We start from the raw sequence: 22827 nt of genomic DNA on the forward strand, positions 1-22827 counted from the left end.
TTGAGAATAACTCATCAAGTATGATACTTGTTTTTCTTTGAAAATTTGATAGGATTCTTCTGAGAATACATCAGGATCTGGAGTTTTTCCTTTGGCATCTCCTTTATAACTAGCTATATTTCCTTTACTGAGATTGAGTTAAGATCTGTCTATCGGGTCCTGATAGTTTGGGTATTTTGCGTTTGAAGGCATCCCTCTCTTTTGTGTTCTCAATTTTGTTAGCATATAACTTTTTATTCTTCCGGTTTTGTTGTGATTTCACCTTCTTATTTACTATTTGGTTGATTTGATTTTTCTGCTCTCTCCTTTTTAATCAGAGTAGCTAAAGGTTCATCAATTTTATTAGTCTTTTCAAAGAACAGCTTTTAGTTTTGTAATTTCTATTTTTCAGTTTTAAATTTAGCTATTTCTTCTCTAATGTTTAATATCTTCTCTTCTGTGCTTATTTTAGATTTTCTTTGTTGGTTTTGTAATCTTTAAAAAATGTATATTCAGTTCATTAACCCTTTTTCTGTTAATGTATGTTTACAGAGATATAATTTTTCCCAAGGACTGCTTTAAATGAATGCAAGACATTTTGGTATGCTGTCTCAATATTATAATTTTCTTTCACAGAATTATTAGTTGTTTCTGTGATTTGTTCTTTGACCCACTCCTTAGGATTTTATTGACTTCATATGGGTCTGTCATTTGTTTGTGGTCCCTGAACCAATGATAATTTTTATTGTGTCATGGTTTGTAAAGGATGTATTTACTATTTCTGCCTTTTTACATTTTTGCAATCTCTCTGTGCATAGTCAATTTTTGTAAAAGTTCCATGTGGTGTTGAGAAGTATGTATTTCTTTTGCTGTCCCATTTAGAAGATGCTATTAGTCTTTTAGCTTGTTTCTCCAGCAATTTGTTTAGTTCCAAATTTTCCCTTGTTTATCTTTGTTAGACTTATCCAAAATTGAGAGAGGGATATTGAAATCTCCTGTCACTATTGTGTTACTGTCTATATCTTCTTGTAGCTCCACTAATGTTTCCTTTGTGAATTTGGATGCTAATACATTTGGAGTGTGTAAGTTTATTACCGATAATGGTTTGTCATCTAGTCTTCCCTTTAGCATATTGTAGTTCCTTGTTTATCCCTTTTAATTTTTTAAATTTTTATTTTTGCTTCGTCAAATAGCATGATTATAACTCTTGCTTTTTTTGATTCACTTGCTGCAAAATACAATTTTCTTCCATCTCCTTAAGTTTTGTGTATGTCTGTTTTTTTTAAAATATATTTCTCGTAAGCAACAGATTGTATGGTTTTGTTTTCTTACCCAAACTATCATTCTTTTTTATTTTATTGGATTATTTAATCTATTCACATTTAAAATAGACCCTAAAAAGAGTTTGATTTTTATTTCTTTTTGTCTCTAATGTTAGATTTTTTCAAATACGATTTTTCCCCCTCTTTTGCCATATTCCCACTGACTCACTTCCCCTCATTTCTGATTCCTCCTCCTGTTTGTTAGCACTTTCCCCTTGGGGTTTTGCTTATTAATTCCTTTTGATTTCCTGCTTTAATCTGGTTAATTCTTTTCTCCTCTCCTTTTTCCTTTCTCAGTTAAGTAGATTCCCACTTCTCCTCCCCTTCAAGTAGTCCTACTCATTAGGATATATCGCAAATACACATTAAATAATTAACATTCATTTTTTAAAATTTTGAGTTCCAAATTTTCTCTTTCTTTTCCACCCCCTTGAGAAAGCAAGCAATTTGATAATGATTATACATGTGAAGTCATATTTATTAGTTTTTAAATTTTCATTTTTTATACCCCTTTCCAGATAGGGTTTCTCTCACTTTCTTCATTATCCATCTTCTCTCTGTCTACTCTAGACCCTCACTCTCTGGTTCAGAGCTTCTATAATTATCTAGTTTTTCACTATTCTCTGTATTCCTCATGGAACCAAAATTTCTCAGATAGCCATTCTAGACTCTTCCCTCTAGGCAGTTTCTATCACTGCCTTTTACAACTTGCCTAATGGATTACCCTTTTCCACTATGCCTTACTAATCTCAGGATAATGCCAATTCCTACAGGTGACAGAGGACACTACATCATAGTAGTACTCTTTCCCCCCATTCCTGATTATATAGTCCAACACTATCTATACCCTTCCTCTCATTACCTTTTTTTCCTCATTTAACTAAAAATCTTCTTCCTGAGTCCATGCCCTCCCACTCCTACAGATGCTTGTTGTCCCTAAGAGTTCCAATTCCACCCCACTTTGCGAGGTAAGATAAGTCTTTCAAGCACCAAATCCCCCAAACTCCAACCTACACAAGGTCCCCCATCCCCTTTCACAGAACATCCCTCTTTTCACCCATAGGGATATTCATTAGTGAAACCCACTCCCACCACCACTGCTTCCGTCCATCCTCTCCTTTTCCAATCCTTCTTACCTCCTCTTCACCCACTCTCTTACAGCCTCTTCTCTTCCTGAGACCATGAGGGATCACCTTCCCCTCATTGCTAGCCCTTGATTTGACCCAGCATATCACACATTCCCTTCCAACCCTCCGCTCCCTCTCTCCCTTTCATGAACTATCATTACATTTTATAATGTAGTCCCAGAAAAATAAACCAAACATACATATATATATATATATATATATATATATATATATATATATATATATATATATATATATACATATATGTATATATTCACTTGTAGTTAGGGTTATTTCCAGGTTCTGTCCACAATTCCCCAGGCTTGCCTCTTCATTATAAGTTCCACCTGACTTCTGTCTTCATCCGAGTCTCCTTATGTGCATTTAGACAATCTCTTGTGGGTTTCTCAGCTGTCCCTCTGTAGCTATTGCTGTCCTTGCCTGTGGCATTCATTTACCCTTCCTGCCTTTCTGCTTATCTGGGGTATTCAAGAAGCAAATAATCTCTTCAGGCCTGGCATTATTTCTAAGAATGTTTCAAATGCCTCTTTATTATCGAAAGTCCATCTTTCTTCACTTACAGTTAAGCTCAAATTTGCAGGGTAGGTCAACCTAGGTTTTATTCTGAGTTCATTGCTCTTCAAAACACGATATTCCATTCTCTCCTGAGTTCTTGTGACTGCAGAATAGTCTTTTGTAATTTGAATTTTCATTCCCTTGCATTTGATGGCCTGATTGCTTGCAGAATTAGTTTCAAAAATGAATTATTAAATTTAACCAGTTTGTGGCAATTACTTTTTTTCCCATTTTCTGTGTTTTGAACTTCTGTGCAGTTCTTATTTTCTGCTTTATGGTATTTTTTGTCTTTTCATGGTCTTCTGGGACACCTATGATCATTCGGTTGTCTGTCCCATGTCATTGAGAGCAACGTTTTGCTTGAATAGAGAGCATTTTTTCTTTCAGTGTTTTGGGTTTGACTGTTTTTTGCTTCTTTTCTGTTGTTCTTTTTATCCCTTTGGTGAGACTTGCCATCAACATTGAAAGTTTTTCAATTCTGCCTATTAACTGCTCTCATAATTTTCATTTCTTTTTAAACCACTCAGGAACAGCATATTGATTCCATGTTTCCCTCAGATTCCACAGGGTCTGCTGTCTCAAATTTTAGATTGTTCATAGAATACCAAACTAATTTACCAGATCTAGAGGCTTTTATTTCCTCCTGCTGTTAATGTTTTCCCTATTAACTTATCTGCTTATGTTTAAAGTTTTGAGTTTTCTTCTTCCTGAGATCTTAAGTGATTTCATTTTTTTACCCTCCCCGTCACTTAACTTTCTGAACCCTTCCCCTCTGATGTGTTCCCTGGGGGCTGGATCTCATTCTCTCCTGTGCTTCACAGTTCACCAGCCTAGTCCTGACCCAAGTGACTTGTGGTGACAGACCTGGCCACAATTGATGTTAAGATCTCTTCCTTAGTTCTCTGGCCCCACCCACATACCATACTGATGTGAATTATTTCTGTAGTTAGGATCTCTGAGGCTTTAGGGGTGTGTACGAGGTTGAGAGCTCTATTTCAAGGCCAGAAGTAGGCCCTTTCTTCTCTGTTGTACCAATCTTCTGAAGAGATCTTTTGCAACACAGAATGCTGCTTTGCCCTCATCCCAACCTGTAGCCTGGCAGCTATAGCCATGTCTGTCGCTGCTCAGGTATTTCATAACCTGGAGTTGGGATCTCTGCAATGCGGGGAAGGGGGAGTTGTAGGGGTGGTTTTTGCTGCAAGCCTGTGCCAGGCCTTTGGATTGGCTAGTGCAGCCTCACTGCAGTTATGTGGTGGTGGAAGAGGTGCCGAGTCAGCTCAGGATAGTGATCAGTTTGTGGGTTTTTAATCTTCCTTTGGATTCTGGGTGCCCTAAACTAGTGGTGTTACGACTCGAATACGAAGGAGGGCCACTAAACTACGTTAGAATCCCCACAGGCCACATATTAACTTAGAAAACTACCTATCTGGAATATGACCATGGTTAGCCAGCATGTACATCCAACCCTTATATTTTTGCAAAGTGCTTCACAAATATTTCTTTATTTTACCTCCCCAACTCTGGGAGGTAGATGCTATCACCCCATTTTACAGATGAGGAAACAGGCAGAGCTGAAGTGATTCACTGAGGGTCCTGCAGCTGGTGTGTAAGCAGGACTTGAAAACAGGTCTTCTGGTCTGCAAGTCTGGATTCTTACCAACATGCTGACTAAAAGTTGGGGCACATATCCAGTCTTATTCCTCATCTCCAACAGCATTTGGATAGGATTTCTTCTTTGTGCCTGTCACCCCCTACCTCCTATCATACTCACATGGACTCCCGTTTTTCCACCTTCGATTCACTCCAAACACAGACAGCATTTACAAGAGGTGCCGGTTGTGGCTCAGTATCAGAGCGAAGAAATGGGCTGTCTTGGGAGGTGTTCTAGCAGAAACAGCAGAGGCCATAAGGAATCTTAGCAATACTTAAAATAGGGACTCCTGCCTCGTTCAAGGTCAAGGTGAGTCTAGACAAGTTCTCCAAGATGCTTTCCCCAGACTCCCAAACCAGCTCATTGCTCTTGTAGGGAACAAAACAGCGCTTACCACACCTGGCTGCAGATGCTCTGAAACTTTTTATTTTATTTTTTAAAAAAGACAACAATAATTTATATTATTAAACAAACCAGAAAGCTGGACAACCTTCTTCCCAAGCCCCAAAGCTGAGCCCAAGTACTGGCCAGGGAAGATGGTCCACAGCTCCACATTGCTCCCCTGGGCCTGGCTCTGTGGGATGCTACAGAGCCCGAGACCCTGTCCTTCAGTGAGGCTGCCCCCAAGCCTCTGCCTGAGGAGCAAATTCCAGTCATCTCTTTGGGAAGGTGATAAAAGGGGCCAGGGAGGCACCTCTTCTCCAGTCTCCCTTCTGCTCTAGTCTTCTCCCAAGCCTGGGAGAAACTCTGCTGTTTCCACTGTGTACAGATGCATCTGGGCCCCAGAACCTGACACCCCAGCAGCGTCACTGCTTGCACAAGGGGCTGGGAGTCTCTTTTATTAGCAAAAGGTAAACAGACACAACGAAAACCTTAAAAATATAGAAATAATCTAATGAACGTGGCCACCTCAAAATCACACAAGCACGAGTGGAAAAACCCCTTCGAATTCCAGTTTTGGTTCTGACTTCCCCAGGCTCCCTGTCACTCCCCCTATGCTGATCCTATACTAGGTTTCTTTTTGAATTTTTTTTAAAAAAATATGATTTTTTAAATGTTCCATAAAAATACTATTATGCCTAGTCAAACACAGATATTGCAATAGGAAGAGTATCTGCTTTTTTCCTCACTCTATAAAATGTGAAAAAGTTATCCCACTGGTTAATATAGAAAAATGCCAGAATCTCTAAGTATCACAAAAGCTGGTACCAAATGAGCAAGGTGGAAACTTTACTGAATGCCAGGTGTCAGGATGAGGCTTAGGAAACATTCCTCCTGTTCAGGTCTTCAGCTAAGTTTCTCTTTCAGTCTCTCCCACCTCTCCAACTCCCTTCAAGTTTAACCTGTCTGGATCAACAATGATAGAGTCAGGGCTCTCCATGAATTCTTAAGAAGCATGAAAGCCAAACCACTGTTTAGAGAGAAAAGAACTCAAGGTTGCTCTGATTTTGCAGAGCCAAACATTTCTCCCTCTACTCAGCTGCCCTCTAGGGATCATCTGGGTCTCCAAACACCAAACAACCCAGAAGAGAGGTGAAAGTCCTCACTTAGACTGAACCTTTGAACTGGTAAAAGGTGCATCAATCTTTTCCCACCCACGGGACAGCACTGAGGACTGGCCCCTGGGGTTGGCCTGCTCTCCTTGTGCAAGGAATAAAGATTCCACCTTGTTAAGAAAGGTGCAATTGAAATAAAGGTGACGGTAGGGCCTAACTAGGGAATGCTGAAGAATGAGCAAGCCTCTTGTCCCTCCATGTGGAAAAGGTGACTTTTGACCACAGATTTGGGTTTGGACCCAGCCAAGGTTGCCTTCAGTTCTCAGACAGGAACAGCGCCAGGGTGGCCTGAAACGTAGCTTCTTCATCGATGTTGTAGTCCTAGAAGAAAAAAAGTAGAATAAGGAACTGATACAAATGAGATTCACAGAGAGTGATTCCCCAAAAGGTATGAACAGTTTTCAAAAGAAATGCAAACTATCAGTAACCATAAAGAAAAACACCCCAAGTCACTAAGAGAAATGCAAATGAAAGGCTTTACCACACACCCATCAAATGCACACTCATACACCGTTGGTGGAGCTGTGAGCTGTTCCAATTGTTCTGGAAAATAATTTGGAATTATACAAAGCAAAGTTACTAACTTGCTCCTACCCTTTGACTAAGCAATCCCACTACAGGGCTTGAAGACCAAGAAAGATGAAGACAAAAGGAAAGTCTCACCCACACCAAAATGCTTGCAGTAACACTGAAAAGAAATCAGGTACCCAACAACTGGGAGGTAAGTGAATCCTGGTAAATCAATGTGCTGGAGTATCACTGCTGATGTAAGGAAGGATGAATGAGAAATGCTGACAGACTCGGAGATTTGTAGGACCAAGAGAACCCCATGGGCCCGAGGACTAGGCATGTGTACACAAAAAGACATCGGAAATCAGGAAAAAGGCAACCACTGGTACTGAATCCAAAGGTCTGATGACCACAGGTGCCAAATGGATCAGGCACAGCTGCTGCATCGTCAAAACCAAGACATTGCTAGTTGTGGAAGGAAGGAAGCAGTGGGGAGAAGCAGGGAGCAGTTAACTGCAAGGCGAATCCTCTCACCCTCAGTCCCCAGAACAAGGGTGCCCAAGGCCACCTCAGCAGGCACCTTCTCCGATTCTTGTGTTCCCTCTCTAAGGGACTGCTGCAAACCAACACCTATCCGCAGGCAGAATCACCCAATCTGGATCAGCTCTAACTCCCTCCTACACACCAGGTCACCAGTGCCCTGAGAATACTAAGACCTGCAAAGGGTCCTACAAATAGGGTCTTGTTTGATGCTCACAACCCCCCACCAGGAGGAGGCTAAGTGACCTGCCCGGGGCTGGATCTCTCAGTATAGCCATAACCAAAGAGGCTCCCTCCCTAACACGTGCCCCTAGCCCTCCTCTCCTGAGAAGTTGGACCTGCCCCTCCTCGGTGCTGGCAAACCTTCACTGAGAATGGCCTCTCCACTTCTCTAATTGGGGGGGAACTCTGAAATCTGTGCAGGTAGCCTAACTCAGTCCTTCAGTCTCATCTCCTTAAGAGCAGCACATGGGTCCCCTGAAGGGGCTCCCCTTTCGACATGCCATGGCTAGTGAGAATATCTAAGGGGGTGAGGAGTTCAGGAGACCACAGGAGGCTATGACTCAGCATCTTAATGGCAGCTAAATGAAAATCTGTGGGAAGGAAAGGGGAGGGGAGGGCCCGGCTTGGGCCGGAAGCTGCCCTTGGCCTGAACTCATCCCCTTCCCCCAAGCCATAAAAGGATCCTTGGACTTTTAAGGTTCCTGACGCGCCCTCTAGTGGCAGCGACACACTGAGCAGCCTGAGCGGTCAAGCAGGGCCAGGCCATTTGGTAAGAAGCTGGTAAATGTTCCAACTTCTCCAGGCCTCAGCTTCCTCGTGATTAGACTAGCTGATTTTTTAGGCCTTTTCCAGGCTTAAGCCCAAGGATCCTGACTAACCCACTGAGAAGCTATGCTTTTGGTAGGACAATCCCCTTCCACCATTTTTGATGGCCAGCGCTGGCCCACACAGACCACAGGGCTGCCCCAGAAGGGCACAGGACCTTGGGAAAGGGAAGGGAAATCAAAGATGATGTCCAAATTCCTCATATTCCTAGAATTTTCCTGGTAGTGGAGAAGGCAAGAAGGGCTCCTTCTGATAGTCAGGGCTGGGTGAATGAACTGTCCAAGAGAACAAAATAGTCCAGGGAAAGGGGATGGATATGAAGAGTAGGCATGGTGCAGTCTGGTAACTCTCCACTTAGTGCCTTTTACCCAGACTCCCAGGGCCCCAGCGCCATGGCTGTCTGGGGCATGTGGAAGGTGAGGGGAAGACTTGTGGTGTAGACACAAGGGTGCAGTGTGGGGGCACAGCTTTGTGACGTTTGGGGCACCAGGCTGCTCCTCTTCTGGCTTCAGAAGCCTTCACTTCATCGCCCCAACCCAGAAGTAAGGAGGAGGCAGGCAATGTTGTCACCAACCCAAAGGACAAGATGAAGGTCCAGAGAAGAGCAGAGTGCCAGGTTCTGCTCCCTGGACGGGGGCTCCCTTCTCCTAGTTTGTGGAACAGCCTATTCCAGCTGCGACCCAGAAGCCAAAGTGACCCAACCGCTCTGCCCTTATGTCCTGGCATTTGGTGTCAGGGAGGCATTTTCCTTCAAGTGTTAGGGAGGGCAGGGTGAAAAGGTCAGAGGTGAGGAACTGCTAGCAGACCCTCTGGTGCAGGGGCGTCCCATCCAAAATCCCACTTTCTCCAGGAAGCCTCCCACACCCTCTTAATTCAGCGCTCTTCAAACTCTTAACCTCATTTATCTTGTCTGCATGTACTTGTCTACTTATTGCCTCTCCTTGAGGGCAGGGATTTTTTGCCTTTTTGTATCCCCAGCACAGTGCCTGGCACTCAGTAGGTGCTCAATAAATGTTTATTGACTGACCAAAGGACCTAAGGAGCTGCTGCTCCCCAGCCACAGCCTTCCCAACCCAGTTGTGGCCAGAGGATACTCACCACAAAGGTGTCGTAGGAGAATTTGTGTCGATGGAGGAGGTGCTGCAGGAAGTTGGCGCTCTTGTAGCTGGGGTCACCCCAGGGCATAGCTGAACAGATGGGGCAGACCTGAAACAGAGAGACCAGAGAGGGGAGATCAGCTAAGTGAGGACCAAGGGGCAGGTGGGAAAAAGAGCCTCCTTCCCATGACAGGCCCATGTTTGGTGCTCCCAGCTAGTGTGAGCCCAGACACACCTTCTGTATCCCCACTTGCATTCAGCACGGTTCTGGGCACCATGGACAGGCTCACACAGAATTCCTCCTGGAAGACACCCTCCCCTCCTTTCACCTCCCACTGAGGGTGGGATAAAAGCCACCCTAGATTCCCTGCCCTCAGGGACTCCCCTTCCTTCCCCTAGACTACAACCAGTCATTGGGGCTTTGTCTTTTCTTTTTTTTTTGGTGTAAAGCCAATCTCCATGTGATGATCCCCAGCCTCCTCCAGATCACCCATCACACGGAGCGGACGCTCACTTAGTGGGCTTTTCCTCGCCTTTACACCAGGATAACCAACAGCACAGGACACGGTTTTCCGGAGCCGGGCCAACAGTGCAGGGAGTTTTGTGCCCACGGTGTGGCTGACCACAAACATCCTGGCGTCCCTTGGTGAGCACATGAGGCTGAATCAGGCCTGAGATCTGAGCTTGCATCTCTGCTCTTGCTCTGAATGTTATATTGTAGCAATAATGGAAAGACATCATTCCAGCTTTGCCTTGCAACTGCTAAACCTAGTCCTTTAAGAAAGCTTTATTGACATATTTTATTTTTGTATTACAAATATCTACAGATGACTCCCATAAATTAATACTAATAGTGACTTCATCTGAAAGTGACACAACATTCTGCATCTGTAGCACTGCCCCATTTAAAAAACAACCTAACAGAAATCTTATTTTCTCTCCCTCTCCCTGCCACCTGTGGGCCCCACTGGGGCAGAAAAGGAAAAGAAAAACAGATTCCTTGTAACAAACATGCATGATCAAGCAAGACATCTCATGTAGCATCCTAAATCCATTAACTTCTGTCCTGGATAGCATGCGGTCATCATTGGGCACATGGCCTTGACAGACCCTAGTTTTTATAGTGTTGCTATCGTCTAGCCCTTTTCTCCTCTCCCTCTCCACCATCTTCCTTAGTGATCTCACCAGCTCCCATGGGTTCAATAACCGTCTCCATGCAGATGATTCTCAGGTCACTTATCCAGCCCTAACCAACTTCTCTCCTGACCTCACCCCAAGCTCAACACATCCCAAACAGCATCATGATCTTTCCTGCTGAGGGCTCCCTTCTTAACTTCCTTATTACCATCAAAGTCACCACCAGCCTCCCTGTCACCCAGGCCCACAATGTTGGTTGTCACCCCTGATTCCTCAATCTTTCTTCCCCATATCCAAACATAACATGGTGCCAAGTTCTGTTGATCCTACTTTATATGCCCCTTTCTCTCTCCTCTGACATTCCCATGACCCTTGGGCAGGCTCTCATCACCCCAGAACTGGATTATGGCCTCTAGCCTCTCCCCACTCCAGCCCAGCCTTCATTCAGCCATCGAACGGTCTGACCACATCACCCCTCTCTATTCAAGAAACTCCAGTGACTCCCTATTACCTCTTTTTAAAAACTCTTATTTAAAACATTGTTTTAGAATTACCTATTACCTCACCTCTAAGATGAAAAAAGAAAATCTCCTTGGTTTTTAAAGTCCTTCGTGACCTGAACCTTCCTACTCTTTGCAGACCTGTCTTCTACCTTACTCCTCCCCCCCTCCCTGCCATGTCCTCTGCAGTCCAATGTCACTGGCCTCCTTGGTGGTCCTTGCATATGACATTCCATCTCTACCTACCCTCTGTGCCGGGAAGGCTCCTCTCCTTGTTCCTGACCCAGGTTATCTATCTGCCTCTCTCTGTAACTCCAGCGCTTGGCACGATGCCTGGCGTGGTGCTGACAGACCACTCCCCTCATCACTAGTGTGCAGCCCTCTAGGTCCCCCTGCCCACTCACCACTCGGTTGGGGTCATTGCGGTGATTCTCCATGCAGTGCTTTACCAGCTCCTGCTGGTCCAGATTGCGGGCTCCACAGTATGGACACACAAAGGTGGATCTGTTTGGGATATTGCTGAACAGTGGGAAGGAGGAGAGAAGAGGGAGTTAGGGAGGCAGAGACAAGACAACAGGGCTATATCAATGACCTTGCAATCAGAGCAAGAAGGGATTTCAGAGATCGCGAAACAGGTCCAAAACATTCAGCAGCTTTCACCATGTGCAATGGCTGTTACGGGGGTTAGTTAATGCCTGCCCAGTTGCCTATGAGTTGCTCATTCCCTTGGAGCAGGTCTCTGGTGTTGCTGTCTCCCCAGCTTCTCACCCATCTCAAAGATAAATGATGCCACATGGGTCTGCTTGACAAAGGCCTACTCTGCTCTGGGACAGAGAAACCAAGGCTGCTGGACCCTAATACGCTACCCTCCTCTGCCTTCTTTCCCAGGGCCCCATGCTTTCGCTGGGAAGATACAGAGAAACAGCTCCCGAACTTCTACTTCCAGGGGCTGCTAATGATGCTGACACCCGACCCCCAAAATAATCAGGCAGAAGCCAGGCTTGCCTGTCCATTGGGGAAGCTGAGCAAAAGGGGGAGAAAAAAAAAAACTCCATCACAACTAGAACCAGCCTGGCTCCGAGGGGCCTCCTAACTCTGAGAAAACATCTTCCAAGAGCAGAGCAGGTTTCCCAGGTTCACCAGAGCGGGGGGGTTTGGGGTGCTACATTCACCAAGAGGGAAACACAAGAGGTGATTCCCTTCCTGCCTATGAGGTCCAGGCACCTTGTTCTTTCCCTCCTGCACCTGACACCTCTAGGAAATATAACTCTTGCCTTCCTAAAACTACCCATCCCTTAGGGGCTTAGCAGGGATTGACCAATAGAAATCAGAGAACTGTTCAAAGCACCTTCAGAAAGCAAACAGCAGGAAGGAGGCTGGGCCCAGCCCGCATTCTAAGAATTCAAGAAAGGGGAACTCCCACTAGCCCCAAATGGCTGCCCTGCCAAAATACGAACAAAGCCCAAATGGCCACACTTTCCTGTTCCATTTCCTGTGACAGTGCAGCTGCTTCCCTTGCCCCTGTAGACCCAGATCAGCAGGACCCCAAATTAAGAATAACTCACGTGACTATTGTGCTTTAGGTGTGTAAAGGGCTCCCTTCATGTGTGCAGACCAAATACCAATGTCCCCAGCACACAGAGATGGGAAAACCAAGGCTGACTGTTTCTACATTTTCTACCCTCAAAGCTCATAAAGGGTTTTTAAGAAGAAATCGAAACCACACCAGGTTTAGAATTCAATCCTTCAGACCCTAATACCTCTTTCTCCCTGCCCCACCCCGATCACTGGGATTCATGTCAGAGGAAAAGCCGAGACAGGACTGCTTACCTGGGAATGGGCTGGGATGTTGGCACAACCGGGACAAACTTGGGACAGTTGGCCATCTGCTCTTGGACCTTCATGCAGGAAGAAATGTGCGACCTCATCTTTGCAAGAGTCACCTTAAAAAGAGCAAAGGGCAGGATGAGGGGCTTCCTGAGGTTTCCCAGGCTTGCCAAAGTAGGGTGGGGAGGGGGCGCCCTGGGGTGCTACATTCACCAGGAGGGAAACACAAGAGGTGATCTCCCGTGTAGGAGCTGCCACTGAGCCAAGAACAAGATGCTAAACCCACAACACCTGCAGGAAACTAGGAGCTGTCCAGTTCTAGGACCTGCCTGCCTCCCAGGGAAGCCATGATAAAGCCTGGAAAACTTCAGGGAAGAGCAACCAGAAGGATCAAGGGCTTGGATCTCTTTTGTTTGGAGAGATGAAGGCAGAGCACAGATGCGACAGAGAAGCATAGAAATGTGAAGGTTTTAGAAAGGCCAAACAAGCTACTCCTTAAAATGAGACAGAGGCAATTTCAGGATAAAGAAAGGAGATCCTGCTGCATACTTACTAGCAGGTGGAGATTATAAACCCCAAGAGGTTGTGTTTGCCCCAAATATATACGGGTTCAAGGTAAGTTCTTGGGTAAAGCCAACATGGAGTTATCAAAAAGGATGCCAGATTCAGGATACCTCCACACTCGATTAAATTCAGCCCAAGTAAGCAAACAGGAATCAAGTACCTAGTTGGCAAGGGCCTGAGGATACCAAGGCAAAAGAAGCTGCCATGCCTTGGGGGCAGAGGCATAAGAAAGGAAGGCTTCAGGGTGGAGATGGTACCTGAGCTGAGCCTGGAAGGGAGAAGAGGATTCCAGAGGCATAGAAGAAGCAAAGCATTCCAGGTGCGGGGCAGTTTATGCAAATGCAAAGGCAGGTGGAAGGCCAAGTTCAAAGAATGCCAGTAGGGTAGTGAGTGGGTGGGCAACACCCATCAGGTGAGAGGAGAGTTAGGGGACTAAGTCTGGAGAGGTCAGTGGGCACCAGAGAGCGGAGAGGCTCAAAGCTCCTAGGGAATGTGTAGTTTATCCTACAAGCCATAGGAGTCTCTTGTGAGCAGGGAGATGGCTCAAGAAGGCTATTCTGTTTGGAAGACTGGAGAGGGAAGAGCCAAGAAGCAGAGACCAATCAGGAACTAATTGTTTATTGACAGAAACACAACCAACTAACCAGATGTGAGAGGGAAGGGGAAAACAGTCTATAATGGTTATGGGAGCAGGGCGCCTGGGTGACAGGGCTGGGGGGATGTTGGCGTTCAGGAATAGAGCTACCTGACATTTAAGGTTAGTATTGTGGAAGGCACCGAGAGCCCGATACTATCTGGGCAAAATATTGCAAATATCAGGCTAATTTGACTTGATTGTATTTAGCTGTCCCTTTCTGAGCTCCCTGCCCCCCACCCCAGTCGAGGGTCTAGCAGGATGGCCCAAGACCCTATCAGGGACCTTCTTCACCCCCACTGTCCAGCCCCCATGCAGTGGATGTCCCCTCCCAACCACATCATCACCCAGTCCGGCAGCCCTTCCTGTTTGTGCTGGAGCTGCCGTCTCCCTTCATTAGAAGGTGAGTTCCCTGGGAACAGACTAGTCTTGCTTTTCTAGGAGTATCCTGGGTACTTAGCACAGCGCTCAGGCACACAGCAGGTGCTATTAATACGTGCTCTTCCATTCCAGTGTTCTGTTCCCTTTCAGCCCTAAGCTGAGTGTGGAATTTGAAATCTCATCAGCCCAGGAAGCTTCCACTGTGACTCCATGAAAGTTTCTGCCCTCTTCTCAGTGCTCCTGAAGCAATCACTGTCAGACTGATTTCTAGACTGGATGGTTACCCGGCTAATCCACTCAAGGACAGTTCTCTAGCTCTAGGTCGCTTGACAGGAAAGGGCTCGGTAGAGCCTGTAAAGTATTTCTCGTGGGGAAACAAAAATCAATACAAAAAAGAAAAGTCCACCCACTCATCATAAGAAGTCTGCCTTCAAAGGCAGAAACAAAACTCTGAGCAGATGGGTCCAGAAGACTTTCCATAGAGATGTTACCTTCTTGCTGCAGCCCCGGCATGGAGCCTTGTAGGATGACAGCTGCTTTTCCACATTGGAGGCTTTGTCCACTTTCTTTGGGTCAAAGGGCATTCGGCAGAGTGGGCAGAGAGGAGATGGCACCTGGAGACATGGCTGCAAACACTCCCCACAGAATCTACAAAGAAACACAAGTCCTGAGCTCTTCTGGAGAGAGGGAAAGAGGTTTTGTACAAAGTGTCCTGGGTGGCCTCAACAGCTGTCAGGACAGGATGATGGCCCTGAAAGAAATGGTATCCTTCGGCTCCTGATACACTTCCACCCTCACCCCCACCCCCAGTTAGTGATCACAATGAGTCATGAATGAGGCTGCCACGCTCATTTTATTTTGTGTTTTATCATTTATGTTTGGAAAAGATTAATTTCTGTTCTTTGGGCAGACTGCAAAAAGGACTTTACTCTGTACGCCTTAGCTTATAATTATCAAACTTACTGTGTGATCTTGGGAAAATACGTTAACCCTTAGGCCACAGCTGGTTCACCTGTAAAAGGGGTCTGACAACCTTACCTGTCTAAACGTGTACAAAGATTCTCTTGAGATCTTTTGTTTTTTCCTTTGGAAGGAGGAGGGGAGAAGAGGCAATTGAGGTTGAGTGACTTGCCCAAGGTCACACAGCTAATAAGTATCAAGTGTCTGACACTGGATTTGAACTCAGGTCCTCCTGACTGCAGGACCAATGCTCTATTCACTGAGCCACCTAGTTGCCCCTAGGATGTTGAGATCTTCTCCAACTATGTATGAATGCTTAAGCCAGCAGTTCAGAGTGTGGGACCCTGGGGGTCCAGAAGGACAAACTATTTTAATAATACTAAGACATTATCTGCCTAGTAAAACAGGTTGGATTTTATCACTTCAACCGAAACAATATTATCACAACAGACTGACAGAAACAAATATGAAAATCCAGCTGTCTCCTATTAAGCCTAAATTAAAGAGATTTGCAAAAATATACAAAACAATGCCTTTCTGAAGTTATTTTTCACAAAAAATAAAGTATGCTAACATATAATGAGATTATTTTTAAATGAATTAATGCATAGCTTAAAAGTGTGTCGGTTTTAATTTCTAATTTGGTGAATACTGATAAATATAGCCCACATAAAAAAGCTCTTTGGGGCCCTCATTATTTTTAAGAGCGGAAAGTGGTCCTGAGAACAAAGTCTTAGAGAAATGTTGGCCTAAAGAAGTTTAACACTAAAGTACCTAAATACTGCATATTAGACTCTCCCTAACCCTCAACCTCTCCCTCTCCACTGGCCACTTCCCTAGTGCCTACAAACATAGGAGCAATGAGGTGTGGCAGTAGATGGAGCACCAGGCTTGAAGTCAGGAAAACCTGAGCTGTGTGACCTTAACCTATCTGCCTCAGTTTGTCACCTGCAAAACGGGGATAACAGCACCTATCTCCCTGACAGCACGGCCACTGGACAAAAAAGTGTCAGATCCACTGGATCAAAAGAGCCCTAGACGAGGGCTTCCGGAGGCCTAGTCTTAGCCTTGTGATGAAAACAGGTCGGTCTATCTGGCCTTTCGTGAAAGTTGTAGAGATACTAGACTTAGGTGTAGGGAGAGAAGAGGGCTTAAACACTGCCACCGATGATTACTGAGTGACCACAGGCAACCACGGCAACATCACTAAACCTCCATTTCCTGTCAGTAAAATGGAGATGATCATACCTTCCCCACAGTACCCATCTTAGAAAAAAAAAAAAAGGCTGGTGCTAAGTTCAACCTAGATAAGCTAAGAAAACATTAATTATCATTACTAATTGTGTGGCCATGGTCAAGTCACTTCATCCTGGAAATAAGGACTAGGTTGGAAAGGTAAAGTCCCATCCAAGTATGAATACCCTAGAGCTCTCCCTACATGTGGGGTATGGCCCAAACTGGGGAGCAAAGTGGTGGGTCATCGAAGCCAGGTCAGAGAAATAACCAGGAGGGTCTTGAGGAGGAGTTTAAGGAGCACCTAGATGAGGTCAGACTCCAGGGTGGGGAAATAGCTGAAGGCTACCTGGAGATGACAGACAATAAGAGATAAGGATTAAGGGTGGGCTAGGCTAGGTGGAGATTTGGGCCAAATGATAATGTAAGGCTTACAGCCTTAGGGGAAGGCCAGATCTAGTTGAAGATTCAAGGAGAGTTCAAGGGGGCTCCCAGAGACAGTATTCCAGATTCAAGGGGGTTCCAAGAGACTGCGCCCTCATCAAAATCACCTCATTTTCTCAGTCCTTAAGACTTTAGCAAATGCCAGAGGGAGGTAAAACCTCCACGTTCTGTGGGCCCTGCAGGAAGGAGGCAACATTAATGTGCACCTAGCTCAGTCTAAACACAGGGTTAGAGAAAGTGGGGCATGAGGCTTGGGAGAAGGCGACAATAGAAGATTAAGATCAAATACTGTCTTTAATTAGTTGGTGGGCTGCTCTGCCACGAAGGGTTTATTGAGGGCTGTGAGGAGGAAGTAGTGATGTGAAACCTCTAAGACAGCAAGCGTCCTCTCCAGTCCACCCAGCAGAGGAAAAGCTGGCATCCAGATGGCAAACAAAGAACCAGCTGTAGTTCCGGGCGCCACTGGTTCTTTCTAAGCAGGAGGCAGTGCTGGGGGGCGCTGTTTGGACTTGAGAGAGGAATCCTTCAGTGCATTTTCTTTGGCACAGCAGTAATCTCTCTGCTAAGGGCACCTGCATGCTTGTAAGCTGCTGGGGTTTCCTGCTAGGTCACTGAGATGCCTGCAAGAGAGGGCTAAGGTCAGAGGCTGGTAACTGCCGGGCAACTGGACCTTGTTTCCAAAGCCTTTTTCCTGGACTCTGGGTTTCTCCCCACTTTTCTCTCCTCTCCTCCCTGGCTTTTTCACACATATGCCCCTCCAGCTGGTATTTACAATTACTTCCCACTCTATAGAAGTATGTTCATCACTAATCAGAGAGAAGAACAGTTGTTATTTTCACAGGGCAGAGCTTGTGGGCTTGAGGGTGACACCATTTGTCACTTACTTCAGGAGGTGAGGTAAGGCACTGCAGGGGAGATGTGATCGTGGAAGTGTGAACATGGTGCACACCCCCCACACCCCCACAGAGTGCCACAAAGAAGCCTCATTCCCCTTCCCAAGCTCCTGCGGCTAGGCCCGGAGCTGGCCCACAGGAAGGCCTCCCCCCCACACCCCACCATGCTAGCCAGCCAGGCAAAACCAGTCACTGATGGAGAACAAAACACCAGGGGAACCATTGCACAATCCAAAAAGGAGGAAGAGAGAGAAGCCAGACCTAGCTTCCAGCCAGCCAAGGCCATTTATTTTAGAGGAAGAAAATCATGCAATTGGCCTTAAAAGGGCCAAAGTCTGAACTCAGCTCAGGCCATTTATAAATTAGGGGAAGGGAATAAGCAATTACAGAGCACCCACCATGTGCCAGACACTTGGTCCATATTACCTCAAACTGTACAAGGCCAAGAATAAACAATGCAATTCTCTTGTTTCAGAGGGCTGGGAAGGGAAGAGGCCTCAGGTACCTGAAAGGGCTGGCAGATCTGCCTCACGCTGACTCAAAGATCACATCTGACAGCTATTTCAATGTGTCAGATTCCCCCAGGGAGTTAGGCAGCGGAACAAAGCGTCCAAGCTGTGGGTGTTGGTGTCTCCTGGCTCCTAATCCAGCTTTCATGCACTGTTACCTTGATGTTCTCAGATCCAAGAGCATACAATTATGCAGCAACGCTGGCTTGGAATATTGTAAGTTCCCGCCAGAACTTGCCCTGGTGATAAGCGGCTCCTTAGGCTGTATAAACCATTTGAGTGCAGGATCAAGTTACAGACTACATAGGAGAAGAGGCCAAGAGGAGACTAACCCCAGGCCAGAAGCAGCAGCCAGAAGAGGTGGCTTCACAACCAGGAGCCACTCTCCCGGAATATTCAAAAGACTGAATACTCAGATTTGAATCCTGCTTTAGGCAGGTAGGAGCTGTGCACTGAAGGGAGAGGGGCTTTACACTTGAAGGGAATCGTTTACTCATTAGTAAAAAGGGCACTTTTATTTGTATCATTATTTTATTTATTTGCACTACTTAATGCATAGAACAGATAGAAGACGAGTTTTGCAAACTACTCACAGCTTGCTCTGGGATGGGCGGGGTTATTTCAAATTAAAGGTGACTTAAAAGAGAGCCTGGGGGCAAGACATTTCCTGTTGCCTTGGGCTGTCAAGGTGGGTCCAGCTGCCCCCAGAGCCTTTCCTTGGGTGGGGAGGGTAATATTCAAGCCCACATGACTCATCACAATTAATCACACACAGACCCTCCAAAATGGGTCAAAAGTGGCACAAAGGCCTTTCACTGAGAGCTAGCTCTTCCCCAGTCCTCGGTGTTGGCTTGCCTCCCTCCCTCCCTGGTAGCCAGGCAGCAGGGAGGACCTGGGAGAAGAATCTGCCTGGAGGGTTCATTACTCTGCAGTGCTAGTGACCCCATCCTGGAAATGACTGATCCTGCTCAAGAGGAAAGACACTGCCCCCCTTCCCCTGGCAACTGCCAAATGCTGAGGGTACAGTCTAGGTTTTGCCATGAACCAGTCAGGGTCTGCTAGACCTCTAACTACTTCAGTTAATGTTTGATGACAGATAGCCAGTTAAAGCATTTATTAAGTACTTATACCAAGTGCCAGACAGTGTGTTAAGTACTGCAGATATAAACAGAAGCAAGAGTCTTACAATCCAAGAGCGTAGGCATGGGTGGAGCTGGCCTGAAGGTGCCTTGGAAATGACCTGCAAGGGATCCCAGAGGCACAGATCACCATCACAGGGCCAGCCCCGAAATGACCGAGAAAAGGCAAGCCCAAGGGAGGGCAGTGACCCAGACCTCTTCTACCACCTCCCTCCCCTCTTTGCTCTCTTCAGAATTTAATGCCACCTAAAGGTCTCCCCTGCCTCTTCAGCCATGGCTAACAACATACAAACATCTGCTTACTCCCCCTTGAATTTCCTTGGAGTCTCAGGGATGCCTGCTGAGGTTAGGAGGGCCAGATGCTAGCCAAGTTTGTGAAATACTGGGCCTCCCGCAGGTCCCTCCAAACATGGATGCTTTTACTGAGTTTCCTTATACCTCTGCTTTTATAAATAATTGGGACTGGGGATATTTGGATGCCAGAGTAACGTGACACCAGACAAAGGAGAATAAGGCTGCAAAAGGCGTGAAGTAGGAAAGGAGTGCCAAAACACTTGATCCTCTTTGCCCGAGGGTAAAATCCCCTACCCACCTGAAAAATCTGAAGGCTCTGGCCACCAAACTCAGAAATTGGATATGTGGCTTTGGTTCTGAGTCAGTGGTGCCAAGTGAGAGATTCAGATCTACCCGAGGACTATGCAGACAGATGAGACCATGTGAGACTGTCAACTGGGGTCAACTGTGCCATCAACCAGTTAGTGCACCAGGCTGAAAGAGGAAGCAGTCACTATGGCCTTGGTTAGCCTGAGCCTAAAGCTTGCACTGCCTTCAATTATTAGCTATTCTCTTCTACTGGTGCTGTAGCTGTTCAGTGGGTTCCAAATCTGTGACTCCATGGACCATGTTGTCCATGGGGTTTTCTAGGCAAAACACTGAAGTGGTTTGCCATATCCTTCTCCAGTGGATTATGCAAACAGATGTTAAGTGACTTGCCCAGGGTCACACAGCTGGTGTCTAAGGCAGGATCTGAACTCAGGTCTTCCTGACTCCAAGCTCAGTTCTCTCACCGCTGAGCCACCTAACTGCCTCCAACAGGGTGCTAGAGATGGGAATATAGAAATATCATCAAGGTAGCTAACCCAGGAGTGGTCAATCCAGTACCTTTCCCTAACAGAAAAAAGAAATCTGCTTGTGGAAGGCTCAAAGCCAAGGGGTCTGTGGGAATGGAAAGACAAAATGCCCAGTGGAGCTGCAACTGACCTAGCAGGTTCCACTCAAGATAAGGAGCAGCAGAATAGAAGGATCTGGGATTCATTACATCTTTTGTGCTTGTTTGAGGAAGGTGCTGAAGAGGTAAACAGCTCTTAAAAAAGAGGCACAAGTCCTGTGAAAAGCAAAGTAACTAGGAAGCTCTGTGGGGAAGGAGCTAGAGATGAAACAGGAATACCATATAAAAAACTATGAACCAGTGTGACCAAAGAAGTCTATTCTGGAGAACTGAATGGAAATGAAGTTTCATAAGAAGCTGATCTCCATAGCTGATATTTTATGGGTTCCAGAGTTACATTTCCTCGAAAAGGTGCCTTTAATTTGCATTAGGCAGCTGACAAGATTGAAAATTCAAAGACTTTCATCAGGAAGAAAACTTTGCTACACATATTACCTCTAAACTAGAAACGGAACTGGGAGCTCATAACAAAAGCAAAGTCAAATCACATGGAATCACACAGAGAAGGCTCTAAATATAGGACCAGAACAAGCTACAACAAAGTTCTTCCCCCAAGGATTTCTAGACTTCAGCAGTGCCATATGGAGAAAACACTATATTTAAAAGTAATACATTTGCTTCTGGGAGCATGTGCCAAGATGATCCCCGCACCAGTGAAGGCCAAGTCTGAGCATCTATGTGGGAGGGCACCTTGGCTGCTCCCCCAAAGGCTAGGAGGAGGGAAGCAGAAGGCCCGGGAGCACTGCCCTAATGCAGCCGCGGAAGAGCCAGGGAAAACTCAGGCTGCCTCCTTTGTTTTCCAAGCCTCCCTAGCCCTTGTCCTGGCCTGGTGCAAGCCCATTAGAGGAAGCATCATCCTTAGGCACTAAGCAGCGGCTGCGGCGTCACTCCTCACGCCTTATCTAAGAATCAAAGAGCGAGCGCTAGACCTAAAGGTCAGCTCGTCCAACCCTTTCCATTTTCCACGAGTAAACTGAGGTATTGAAAGGGAAATGAGCTTGTTCAAGGTCACACAGCCAATAAGGGGCAGAACCCGGTCCTGGGAGCCCCAAAGCGGGCGTTCTTTTCCGTGCACCGACGTGTGCATCCGTAGCCTCCCAGGGATGCTAATTGTCATCTCCCACTGTTATCCTGCCCACATCTTGTTTGTACATAGTCGTTCGCACGCTGTCTCCCTGATCAGACTGTGAACTCCGGAAACAGGAAGCCACAAGTCGTGGCTGGTATAAGGAAGGGGGCGGCCCTAGAACACCCACGGGATCCCTCCAACCCCACACAAGGAAAACCACCCCCCAAGCCTTGCTCTTCCACTTGGGTTGGCTTGGCAAGAACTTCTATGAAGTGAGCTCTTTGAAACAAACTAAGGAGGTCACCCCCTTTCACCCCCACTGAGCCCTCCTTCTGCGGGGGGATGGTACAGCCAGACAAGGGTCCCCCCCGTGAACCCTCCTTCTGCAGGGAAAAGGGGATTTACAGATTGCCCCCCTGCAAGAACTGGGGGAGGGTATTACAGCCAAACAAGAGTCACCCCGTCTTCTGCAGAGCAGGGGGATTCCTCCCCCCGCAGCTTCCTCTTTCTCCTGCAGAGCTGGGGGGGTAACACACCCCCATAGAAGAGTATCGACAACGACTACTACTAGCGCTCCTGCTGCTACAAAACGCTTTTCTGCCCAAGGCGGGGTGGACAAAGCGTCCTGCTCCAGACTGCGCCCAGGGGAGGGGAAGGGAAGGGAGCCCGCTTTGCAGACGGGGAAACTGAGGCCCCCTGCAGCCGCCCGCCACCCGCCCGGTCCGGGCCTCACGTGTGTCCGCAGCTGCCGATGGCCACGGGCCGGTGGTAGACCTCCAGGCAGATGGGGCAGCTGTACTGGGCCTCCAGGCCGCTCTCGCCTCCGGCGCCGGGCCCGGCCGGGGGCTGCGGAGCGCTCGCGGGGGCTCCGGCCGGGGGGTGCTGCCGCTGCTGCGCCGAGGCCACCAGGCTGCGAAACATCGCCATGGCAGGGCCCGGCCCGCCCCCGCCAGCCGGCTCCGGCACGCCGGCTCCGCTAGCTCCCAGTCCGCCCCTCGGGTTCGGGCTCGGGCTCGGGCTCGGGCTCAGTCTAGGTCCCCGTCCCGGTCTCCGGCTCCGGCCCGCCCCGCCCCGCGCGTCCTAAATCATCTCAGGGCGACGCCGGCGGCATGCGTCATCGTCC

At 47.0% G+C, this 22827-nt stretch overlaps 1 protein-coding gene across 1 annotated transcript; it reads right to left on the reverse strand.

Annotated features, from left to right (window-relative positions):
* Positions 1-5059: 5059 nt before the first annotated feature.
* Positions 5060-22791, reverse strand: RNF166 (ring finger protein 166). The gene is made up of 6 exons (XM_036749407.1): positions 22438-22791; positions 14721-14877; positions 12654-12766; positions 11228-11342; positions 9188-9295; positions 5060-6532 (listed from the first exon to the last, which is right to left on the reverse strand). The coding sequence occupies exons 1-6, from the start codon at positions 22629-22631 to the stop codon at positions 6467-6469; spliced, it is 753 nt and encodes a 250-aa protein (XP_036605302.1). The 5' UTR covers positions 22632-22791; the 3' UTR covers positions 5060-6466.
* Between the last annotated feature and the right edge of the window lie 36 nt (positions 22792-22827).

The sequence above is a fragment of the Trichosurus vulpecula genome, chromosome 3, assembly GCF_011100635.1.
Source record: "Trichosurus vulpecula isolate mTriVul1 chromosome 3, mTriVul1.pri, whole genome shotgun sequence".
Classification (NCBI taxonomy): domain Eukaryota; kingdom Metazoa; phylum Chordata; class Mammalia; order Diprotodontia; family Phalangeridae; genus Trichosurus; species Trichosurus vulpecula.

Coding starts and splice junctions, on each gene's coding strand:
- RNF166 (XM_036749407.1), bottom strand. CDS start 22,631: ATGGCGATGTTTCGCAGCCTGGTGGCCTCGGCGCAGCAGCGGCAGCAC. Junction 14,878..22,437: donor ATCGGCAGCTGCGGACACAC/GTGAGGCCCGGA, acceptor GTTTCTTTGTAG/ATTCTGTGGGGAGTGTTTGC. Junction 6,533..9,187: donor TCTCCTACGACACCTTTGTG/GTGAGTATCCTC, acceptor TTTTTCTTCTAG/GACTACAACATCGATGAAGA.